This window comes from Lipotes vexillifer, unplaced genomic scaffold (assembly GCF_000442215.2).
Source record: "Lipotes vexillifer unplaced genomic scaffold, Lipotes_vexillifer_v1.1 scaffold358, whole genome shotgun sequence".
Lineage (NCBI taxonomy): Eukaryota > Metazoa > Chordata > Mammalia > Artiodactyla > Lipotidae > Lipotes > Lipotes vexillifer.
In genome coordinates this window covers 82,854-94,983 of record NW_006796357.1, presented here as the reverse complement: position 1 = coordinate 94,983, position 12,130 = coordinate 82,854, and the positions used below count along the sequence as shown (strand labels likewise).

General features: G+C 35.5%; 1 protein-coding gene across 2 annotated transcripts in view; it reads right to left on the bottom strand.

Annotated features, from left to right (window-relative positions):
• Nucleotides 1-2,191: 2,191 nt before the first annotated feature.
• Nucleotides 2,192-12,130, bottom strand: part of RADX (RPA1 related single stranded DNA binding protein, X-linked) — a 61,820-nt gene continuing 51,881 nt past the window's right edge. For both annotated transcript variants that reach the window (XM_007468497.1, XM_007468498.1), the window contains 2 exons: nucleotides 9,132-9,299; nucleotides 2,192-2,322 (listed from right to left, as the gene is read on the bottom strand). In XM_007468497.1, coding sequence (XP_007468559.1) covers nucleotides 2,192-2,322; nucleotides 9,132-9,299 — 299 coding nt within the window. The remainder of the gene's footprint in view (nucleotides 2,323-9,131; nucleotides 9,300-12,130) is intronic.

Below are 12,130 nucleotides of genomic sequence, written 5' to 3'. Positions count from 1 at the left end.
TTTTTCTTAGGAAACTGCCACAGTAGCTATCCAATTCTGCCATAAACTGGAAATGCGGACACAGATGTTTAACTCCAAATTTGGATACAAACATTACTATAATATAAAACAAATTGCTGTGGAAGTTGTTTTTAAAGATCCTAAATCTTTTAAATTAATTAATTAATTAATTTATTTATTTAATTTTGGCTGTGTTGGGTCTTTGTTGCTGTGCACAGGCTTTCTCTAGTTGCGGTGAGTGGGGGCTACTCTTCATTGCGGTGCACGGGCTTCTCCTTGTGGTGGCTTCTTTTGTTGTGGAGCATGGGCTCTAGGTGCCCAGGCTTCAGTAGTTGTGGCACACCGGCTTAGTTGCTCTGTGGCATGTGGGATCTTCCCGGGCCAGGGCTTGAACCCGTGTCTCCTGCATTGGCAGGCAGATTCTTAACCACTGCGCCACCAGGGAAGTGCAGGATCCTAAATCTTAATAATGAGTTCATATTTCTCATTCAATATAAGAACAGAAATTATACCTGTTAAAGTCTGTAGGTTTGCAATCTCGGCCTGAGGTTTTTTAGTCAATAGCCATTTAAGTATTAACTTTTTCCCTTCTCCAACTTTTATGAGGCACTAAAACTGAATTGCCTGTTAAAGTTTATAATAGCTTAATACAAAAGCCCAGATTCTGTTTGATAAACAACAGTTTTCAACCCATATGGAAGAATCAAATTGGCTCATTTAGCAAGCATGTGTAGGTCTAACATAGGCCAAAAATATGAAGGAAAAACATCAAATACATTCAAAATGAGATAGGTTTTAACTTCTTTAATAATACAGTCAAAATTTTAACATGAGAAGGATTCCCTATTTTAATTAATGTTTAAACACAATTTTAAAGAACAAAAGATTGAACACATTTATGAAAAAGCTGTAGCATCTGTCTTTAGGTTCATGATGCCCAACACATTTAAAATGTATAGCATATGAAGTTACAGAACCACAGGGCTAGAAGGAAGCCTAAAAGTTAATAGCTTAACTACAATCGGATTCATCTTGAAACAGTACTTTTTTTTTTTTTTTTTTTTTTTTGCGGTATGTGGGCCTCTCACTGTTGTGGCCTTTCCCGTTGTGGAGCACAGGCTCTGGATGCGCAGGCCCAGTGGCCATGGCTCACAGGCCCAGCCGCTCCACGACATGTGGGATCTTCCCGGACCAGGGCACGAACCCGCGTACCCTGCATCGGCAGGTGGACTCTCAACCACTGTGCCACAAGGAAAGCCCGAAACAGTACTTTTTAACTCAAGTGATTGTCATTTTGGCTCATCTAACTAACCACGTAGATGTCAATCACAGAATCTTGCACATGTGGAATGGCCATTTACAGTTAAAATGAAGTAAGATAGACAACCAGAATAAAATCAATTCCCTTAGCTACTCTTTTATACTTTCAATATGAGCACTTAAAATGTTAATTTGAGATAAATTTTCACTATTTAAACTCACATTACATGTACCAAAATTACAAATGAACATAGCAAGAATACAGACATACTGTAGCCTCTGGCTTTAAGACCACACACTGGTCAAAACATTTAGAAATTCAAAGGATATGAAGTTACATTAGGGAGTAGAAAATCTTAAAACAATTTAATTTAGCATGCTCTTTGTACAGCTGACCAAACTAAAGACCAAGGCAAATGGAATATAACAATCGATGTGTGCTTTTGAAAATGATAGAAACTACCTTGGTTTTGAGAAATTCAGGTTGACCATTTTAGGAGAATTTAATCCTCAAATCAGCAATTCAAAATTCCCCATTATAGCTGAATAAAATGTTAAATGTCCATGAAAAGTTACTCTTAAGTTGGGATGCCTTATGCTGAGGCTTTAGAATAAAAGTATACTTCACAAATAAAACAGTGAACACAAATTATCACAAGTCAAGATAACAGTCATATAGAAAGAAGTAAGATGAACTTTCTTGATACACACAAATTGTTTCAATGCCCTTTCCAAAGAATGAATTTAAAATGAAGTGTGTTAGCTCCAAATACAAGATGAACATAAAACCACTTAACTTTAGAGTGTATGTAATATTCTGAGAAACAGTTACTGAAATTACCAACAAAATGACAGAATATCTTTTTTTTTGACAGAATATCTTTAAAGCAATGCCCTCTTTATAACCTTTAATAATTTCATCTGCCAATTTTTAAGATGTTTTATCTGGTCTATAAATTTTGTGCAAATAGACTTCTGTTTTACCATTACCTAAATTACAGATATCCAAGATACCGACGATATGCACTTTATCCAATTCAGCTGCTGCTTTTATAATATCACCTAAAAGTAAAAAGCAGATGGTAAGTATTGTAAAATAGTTAAATATTTACTTGGATTTAGTATCACATAAGCTGATTTTTTTTTCTTATAATTAACAGTGTCTCTCATCTTCTCCCTCTTCCCTCCAGTTCATCACACACATTCATCAAAGTTATAATATAGTAATTTCTGCCAATAACAACGAATACATCAAATAGATGCTACCAAAAATGTCAAGATACAGGCTGGTACTCCAAAGCCTTATTTGTTTGTTTATTTATTTATTTAGTGGAGCAAAGTAAATCTACATATTTTCAAGGTCATTTAGGTGCCAAGTAAACAACTTCTTACTACCCTTCAAGGAAATACAAAGATAAATTTTTCTATTTTGAAATTCAATCATCAATTATTTGCAAAATTTACAAGACATAGAGCAAAATTTAAAAAAATAAGCTTCTTTTAAAGTATGTTTCCTTTTAAGTGGCTTTATTAACTAACACTTAGCTTTGGATATTCTTAAGAAGCTTTATCAAGAATGGATCGGGTGAGTGACATTGATGAAAATGGCAGAGTATGGAATCTCAGGGCTCTGTTCCTCCACTAAAGCAACTTATAAGCTGGCAAAAAAACTCTCAGATCAACTTTTCCAGAACTCTGGAATCTAGACAAAAACTTAACAACCTGGTGAAAGATTAATGAAGAAAGAAGTTGCTGCACTATGGTAAGAGTGTGCTGTGGTGTTTTAAATTGCCCACCTACTCCCCAGATCAGTAGCAGCCATGAAGATGGCAGCTTGTACTCTTGGTGCAGGTTGCTAGCACCAGAGGGAGCTACGCAGACCTTATTCTCAAAGATGTGGTTGTGTATTTTGACCTTTCAGGCAGCTCCCTCAAAGTCAGATGCAAGAGCTTGCTTGTGTTTCACCCAATTTGGAGCATCCCATGACTAGGGTAGCTTTCCCAATGGCTTTTGTTGAAAGCATATAAAGGCAAAAGCATTTGTCAGAGCAGATAGACCAGGGTATAAAGTTGGGACAAGCAATAGACAGACCAAAAAGCCTGGGGAGGAAGGGGCTGGGAAAAGAGATATGTGGGGGAATATGGGCTTTTAAGAGCTCCTGTGTATTCCAAGGAATCAAGAAGGCCACATGTATGCCCAGTGCTGGATGCATGTTCAGAAAAGGCCTGAGAAAACTCTCATTGTTCACCTCTGGCTGATCATCAGTCTCTGTAGAGCAGGAAGTGAGGGCTAAGACAGAGTCATAAACATCTTGGCTAAGCACTGAAGGGGTGCCACAACACAGACCCAATCTGCAAAAAGTGAGAAAGTAATGTTTTTCTTTTCTTCTTCCTCTTGGCTAAAATGGTATTTAAGGAATCTCTTTCAAAACACTAACTGACCACTACCAAGCTACTGTATCACAGACTTCAGTGGTTACACACGACAAAGACCTCATTTTAAACATGAGAAAGCTAAAACATTTAGAGGTTAAGTAACTTAAGCAAAGTCACAGGGTGATTCTAATCCAGACAGTCTGGCATCAAGGCATGGGCTCTTAACCTTTTGTGTTAGAGCTACATCTACAAAATTGTGACCAAGGGCCAGTGGTGGATCTAGATTTTGTGGGGCTTGAAAGGTATACTATTTGGGGGTCCTCTTTACGAAAGAGAAACAAAATACAACAACACACACACACACACAAAAAAAACCCTAGAAGGGCTGTGGAAAGGATTTACACAAGTGAGAGCTCCTCAAGCTTAGGCTTCATTAGCTGCACAGGACAGCCACATCTGCTAGGCATGTCACAAAATCTGATGAATGATTTAAAATTGTGCAAGTTCACTAAAGCACAATGAATATAATAACAACTGCTGGTACTATATAATTTTCTTCTTCTTTGAGTGGGATGGACTTTAATCCAGATGCTTTGGAAAGATTTCAAGATCTTCAGATTTGATGCTAACAGCAGAAACCCAAACCTTAATAATTCTAATTGTCATCATATCATTCTACAAATAATGACTTACGTAGTACCTGCAACATAACGTATAAGTAAGCTTTCTGTTTAGGTAACTCTGCCTACTTGTGTAAATGACAACCTCTCTGCACCTCAATCTGCTCATCTAGTACCTATATCATAGGCTGTTGTGAGGATTAAATGCATGTAAAAGCATTTAGAATGGTAGCTGACACATAGTAAGCACTTAATTAAATGCCAGCAACCATCATTTTCTACTTAAGAAAACCTAGTATTAAATTAAAATGTTATTATTTACATTACAAAGGAATTGTTTTAAAACGATTATAGATTTTACCTATAAAATGAGCTTCTCTACATGTCACTTTAAAATGTTGGAATTACTAAAATTGTACATTTTTAGGAACATCACATATGCAGAAGTGAGTGTGACAAAGGCAATGCTTTGTGTTTGCCACTCCATTTCCTTTTCATGGTCACATGGGAGACAAAGTGTCCTGGCCTCCCTTGTAGTTAGCTTGGACTCATGTAAATAAGTTCTGGCAAATGAGAATGTGAGCGGAAATGATGTGGCAGTTTGGGTCCAACAAAATTAAAAGTCAGTGTCTCCTTCATCTATTTCTTCCTCTGCCTAGACAACCCTAGAAGCCATTTGTTCCTGTTGGAGGTGCAACAGGATGGAAGCATGCTGGATTCCTGAATCACTGCTGGGGAGAAAGCTAATAACTGATTGCATCAGACTTGACTTGAGCAAGAAATAAATTTTTACTGTATTAAGTCACTGAAACTTTGGAATTGCTTTGTACTGCAGCACAGTCTAACCTATCTTGTACTATAGTGTGGTATTCCTGCCTCTGAAAATAATATTGGAAACTCTGATTATCTAGAGAATAATAAAATTATTTCTTACATGTGTTAAAACCTTTCCATATCATGCTATGCTTCTGAAATATTTATCAATGAAAACAATGCTTTCAAAGAGGTGGGATATATATATGTGTGTATATGTGTATATGTGTGTGTGTGTGTATATATATATATATATATATATATATATATATATATATATATCCTTGTACTTCATAGTTAAATATAATACCAATTATAACACCATAACAGTAAGTATTATTCAATAAATGATTTGGGAACTATGGCTAATCCCTTGGAAAAACATTAAGCTGGATCCTTATCTCATTCTCTATACCAAAATAAAATTCCAAACGGATTAAAATTTTAAATTATAAAAGTGAAGCCATATTATCAAAAGCAAAAAACCCCCCAAACAACCCAATTCAAAAATGGGCAAAGGGCTTAAATCGACATTTCTCCAAGAAGATATGCAAATAGCCAACAAGCTCATGAAAAGATGCTCAATATCATTTGTAATTAGGGAAATGCAAATCAGAACCACAATGAGATACTGCTTTAGGATGGCTGTTATCAACAAACAAACAAACAGAAAATAACGTGTTGGCGAGGATGTGGAGAAATTGGGATCCTCATGCATTGCTGGTGAAAATGTGAAATGATGCAGCTGCTGTGGAAAATGGTTTGGTTGTTTCTCAAAAAGTTAAATATAGAACTACCATATGACTCAGCAATTCCACTGCTAGGGATATTCTTAAAACAATTGAAAGCAGGGACTTCTTAAACAGGCACTTGAATACCAATATTCACCGCAGAACTATTCATAACAGCCAAGAAATGGAAACAACCCAAATGTCCATCAACAGATGAATGGATAAACAAAATGTGGTACATACATTCAACAGAATATTATTCAGTCATAAAAAGAAATGAAATTCTGATATATATAATAACATGGATGGATCTTGAGGATATTATACTAAGTGAATAAGCCAGACACAAAAGGACAAAACTGCATTACTTCACTTATATGAGATACCTAGAATAGGCAAATTCATAGGGACGGAAAGTGAAATAAGAGGTTACCAGGAGCTAGGGAGAGGGGGGAATGGGGAGTTATTGTTTAACAGGTATAGAGTTTCTGTTTTCGGATGATGAAAATGTTCTGAAAATGGGTAACGATGATGGTTGCACAACAATGTAAATGTACTTAGTGTAAATGTACTGAATTGTACAATTAAAAATGGTTAAAGTGGTAAATTTTATGTTATGTATATTTTACCACAGTACAAATTACATATGAGTAAAAAACCAAAGCTATAAAAGTATCAGAAAAACACATAGTGAATTAAAAAAAAATCTTGGACTGAGTGATGCCTTTTTGAGTATGACATAAAACCAGCCACCATAGAAATGAAAGATTGATATATTTGAGTACATAAAAATAAAATTACTTAAAATATCAAGATTCCCACAGATTAAATGTCAAACTGGTAAAAGTATTGCAACACACAATAAAGGGTAAATTTCTTCAATATGCAAAGATAACTTACAAATTAATAAGGAAAAGAATGCTCATGGAAAAATGGAAAAAATAAAGCTAGCATAGAAAGTTCATAGGAAGAAAAAATATAAATGGCCAATAAACATAGGAAGATATTCAAGCTTAGAATAAAGATATGCAAATGAAGATAATGATATAATACTTTTTGCCTATCGTCTGCCAAAGATTAACAAGACTGATAACACCTAGTTTTTCTAAGGGTGTGAGTAAAGTGGCACTCTTTCTTTTGATTAAAGTGTAACTTGTTATAAATGCATATATCTTTTGAGTCAGTGACATCTAAGAATTCATCCTACAGATGTGTAAGTGCACAAAGATTATATTATATACATACACACAGATAGATATACTCATTGCAGTACTGTTTGTTAATATCAAAAACATTTGAAAAAGAAACAAAAACATTTGGAAACAGTCTAAATGTCCATCAATAGGGGACTGATTAAGTAAATACAGGTATATCTACACAGTGGGATATTTATAGTTACTAAAACGAAAAAGGTAGCTCTCTCTATACTAATATGAAAGTTATTCAAAACACAGTGTTACAAGGAAAAAGTAGGTTATGAGACCATGTTTACTATAATTCCATTTGTGTGTACTTAAGAGAGAGAGAGTGTATGTTTGTGTATGCGTGTGTGAGAGACAGAATATACTGTTATATGCAAAAATAATTTCTTAAGGATTCAAAGAATACTGGTTACCTCCAGAGAGTGGGTGAGTGGGTTGGCAGAAGGGGATGGACCTTCAAAGGCAGGGAGGGGAACTTTCACTTTTACCCTGTGCCTTTTGGTATTGTTTGAATTTTTAAATTGTGAACATGTATAACTTTTATAATAAAAAAGAAACTAGTTCATAAAAATGTTTAAAAGATGATACCAATGTTATATTATAAGCCACTGCATTACATTATTCTGTATATTTTTATCTTTCAGTTTGTAATTATGGAGGGAATAGAAATGTTTTGAATCAGACTGATCTGGGTTTAGATCCTAGCTGTTACCCATGCTGGTGAGTCTCTCTGATTTTCAGTCTAATCATCTATATATAGGGGTTAATGTTTACCTTGAAAGTCTCTTGTTAGGATTAGTTGTAACTTATGTAAAATGTCCAGGCACAATGCTTTGCACAGAGCTAAATGGACACTATCATTATGCCATGAAAAATACAGTATTCCATGTTCAAAATGAATCACCTTGCTTTTGATTACATCACTTTTCTAGTGATTCTTGCCCTTCATGTCCCAAAATACTAACTGCTTTGGCAGAATGGTACCAGGTATTTTCACTTGACCATGTTTGTGACTGCTGGAAGACTACTGGCACTAGCAACTAGTAGATACCTGAGGATTTTGCCTTGATTTTTTATATCAATAATAACATACACATATAGCAGAAGAAACATGACAGAAGTGGATACTGCATGAAGCAAGAACATGAGTGCACAAATATTTAAAGTACATATTAGGGCCCTAATTACGAAATCTGGGTTACTGTAAGTCTAAGGAGCTGAAATGTAAGAAGTAATACTGCAAGTTAACTAATATACCATCTTTAAAATGGACTGTGGAAAAATAAAAAAAAACTCATCTCTTAGAAAATTAGATACTCAAGTTCAGTTTGCAGTAACCATTACTGCCCAAAGCTACTTCATCATCAGGTACAGCTCATAAGACTTGTTTAAAAACAACACCTACTCAAGGGTTTCATCAGCTTAGAAAGACCCACCACAAAAATTCCAAGATAATAAAGCCTTTATTTAAAGCTTTTTAAAATGTAATATTCTTATAAGCTTGATGAAAATAGCTAGAAACTTTACCACATGCTTAGGAAATAGAAATGACAACAGAAAGTGAATAGGATAATTATAATTGGACACATAATTTTACTGGTATATAGAAATGATTTATAGTTCAGGATATTATGTAGCAGCCTGAACAATTAGTTGGTTGAAGGGTTTTACTACTGGGATTACATACACTCCTAGCAGTCCTGAAGAAATTTATTGCATAGCACTTGAATAACTGAACATTTATAAGAGAAAACAATTGTACTCTACTATACTATGGAGGTATTGAGATTTCAGGCAATTATAAGGTGAAAGGCCCGAATTAAAAGGAGAGAAGGGTAGAATTTGCACTGCTCCATGTGCATACCACTTAGGTCTAATGAATACTTACATTTAAAAATGTATTATAAGAGAACATTCTTAATGCCTGCCTGGAATAAAAACCATTAATCTATCCAATTTTATTTAAAAATATATTCTCATTTATAAGTCTTTGGGTACTTTTACCTAATAACTCGTTAAACTATATCAAATGTTAAGGCTAGAACTATTTATATAATAACATCTTAAGGTTAGGACTGTTTGCAATATTAATTTTATTTTCTGAGTGAAAAGATCCTGAGATTGTCTTACCTGTAACTGCTTTTGGACCTTGAAATCTGTCATTGCCAGTTAATTCCTGTGGAAACACACAGCTGTAATTCATGCAGGTTAATAATGTGTCTATTTGAGATGTTCGGACATCTTCCGGAGAATACTCGGGAAGGAATGCAACACTGATTGCTATCTCATGATTCAGACCTGTTAAAGAAAAATCACACTTTATTAAAAGTGCAATGGGTTAGTACATGGTGCTAACATGGCCAGATTTGCTGGTTTGATCCGCACATGTGCCAAATAGCTTCAAAACTGTAAAAAAAAAAAAAAAAACTTTCAAAACTAGGAACTAAACCCTTTCCTGTGCAAACATTTATGAATACATGCTATTGGTTGAAAGAGACACTTTGGAGCAATCTATCTCCACCGCTGGAAATAACAATCTCAAATCTTTTAATATTGACAGAAGGCTTAAATTTCAATATCCAGAGGATAGCCTAGTCACATAAATGAAGACATGTAGGGTGTTTTCTTCACCACTCATGACAGGTGCCATTACAGGATAGCAGAATTCAGAGGTAACTACTGGTTCACTTACTGCCATTTGGACTTAAGGATATAAGACTCAAGCAAGGCCAGGGATGGTAGTAACAAGGTTCCATTTGTCCTCAAATATACAAGAAAAACTTTAATCACTCACCATTAGGGCTAGAAAAGGTTGCAGTATGGGGAAACAACCAACATGAGTCCTGATCCGTGTCTGTTATCTCTTTATGAGAGTCAATATCAACTAGGGTGGATAAAAAAAACTTCCTAGAGTCAAGGGTTTGAGCTGGGTATTAAAGGATGAGTAACATTTAAATAGACAGAGAGAAGGGTATTTCAGGCAGGACAGGGGGAAGCCAAAAGTAAAGACCAGAGTTAAGGAGACCATCTTGGCTGGAGCAAGGGTAAACGCACAGAGCACATCTTGAAAACTCTGAATTTCACCCAGTCACCCAAACCAGAAACCTAGAAGTTATCCTTAACTCGTCCCTTTAATTCTTCCCTGATATTTTAGTCAGCAAGTCCCGTAGATTCTATATCTCTCCTATTCAGCCCTATAGCAATGCTGAAGTATGGAGTAGGAGCAAATGATAAGTAAACAAGTCCTTCCAGTTAAGCTGTAAACTGATCCAGAAATGCAAGTCTGTTTTGTTTTTGTTTTTGTTTTTTTGTTTTTTTGTGGTACGCGGGCCTGTCACTATTGTGGCATCTCCCGTTGCGGAGCACAGGCCCAGCAGCTCCGCAGCACGTGGGATCCTCCCGGACCGGGGCACGAACCCGCATCCCCCGCATTGGCAGGCAGACTCTCAACCACTGCGCCACCAGAGAAGCCCTCGTTCTTTGTTTTTTATGGGCAAATGACACTAAGTTCCATAGCTTTAACTTAACAAACAACTAAGGGCTACTTAAAGCTTTTTAAGGATTACTAAAATCTGGTATTCATAAACTAAAACAGTCATGCCATCTAGAATTTACTGTGGATTCCAATTCAGTATTACAAGTATAGCTACCTCAGAACTCTTAGCAATGCTGCAAAACTCATGTCAATGTGCACATGATGGCATCCCATTTCCTTGATTCTAATAGCAAATCTAACTCTAAGACATACCATCAATTTAGTAACAGTTTTTTAATGAAAAAGGAAACACTGCATTAATGTACCCATTGACCATAAGATGCATTCCAAATTGCAAATGTAAAAAAAAAAGTATGCTTTAGAATTGAGAAAATATCAGAAGTTGGAAATCCTGATATTTTCAGGAAGATAGCTTCATTAACTGTGTGTCACTGATACTATTATGAGTTGCTTTCTAAATTACAGAATGCTGTGAGTTTAGCTTCAACATTATTGGTAAAATTCATCATGAGTTGTTTGGTTAAAACTAGAGTTCAGAGTGCAAATGTATAAGTAAACATGCCTAGGGCCTCTGTACTTGATGTTCCTGTACATAAAATGTTCTTTCCCCAGATAAACACACGGCTTGCTCCTTCACCTCCATCAGGTGTCTGGTGAAATGTTATTTTCTCAGGGAGACCTCCCTTGACAACTCTATTTAAAATTTAGCCCTTTCCTACAACAGCACTCTCCAACCCTTTTCTTCTAGCCCTTATCACCATCTCATTTTACCATAGGCTCTGTTATCTGTTGCATTAACGCATGTAACCTCAGCCCCCAGAACAGTGCTGGGCATACCTTAGGTGCTCAGTAAATATTTGTTAAATTGAGCAAAAGAATGTATATGTGTGTATTTTTAACCTATAATTTTCGAATATTAGACTTTAGGACATTTGTGCATTGTGTTCAAATATGAATTCATCCATATTCCCAATAGCAAAAGAGATGAACACAAACATCCTCCCCACAATGTACATGTATAATGCACTTCAGTGGTGATTTACTGCTTATGTGTTACTTAGATAACTTACAACATACTATCTAGGTAAACATGATAATATATATGGACTATATTAAAAATTAGAGGCAGATATAAAATCAAACAAGTTCATATTCCTCTTTTGTAAAGTGTATTGTATGCAATTTATATATCTTCCTCTCAAATTCTTTGTTGTCACTGAATTTCTTTTCCAGTGAAAAGTGTGTGTGTTTGTGTGTGTGTGTTGCAGAGGAGGGCAATTTGTAATCCCAGCACATAGCTAAGGGTACTTGGCATATACCATGTTTCATGGAATCTAAGATACCATTGATTTTTAAGATGATCATTATTTTATATACCACTAAGAAAGAAAAATGCTACCAACTAAACAAAGGCATGACATTGATTATAAGATCCGTATCAATTTTCAAAGATGTTAAAATATGGGGAAAAAAGTGTCTTACACTGATGAAATCTGATAGTAGCTACTTAAGGTTTAAGGATTAAATTACTTTTATTATGCAATGGAATAAGGGACAGAATTAAGGGGTGGCAACAGTAACCACCTCTGGAACCCATATAATCCAGTGTGCTGCGCCATTCAAGATACAATAA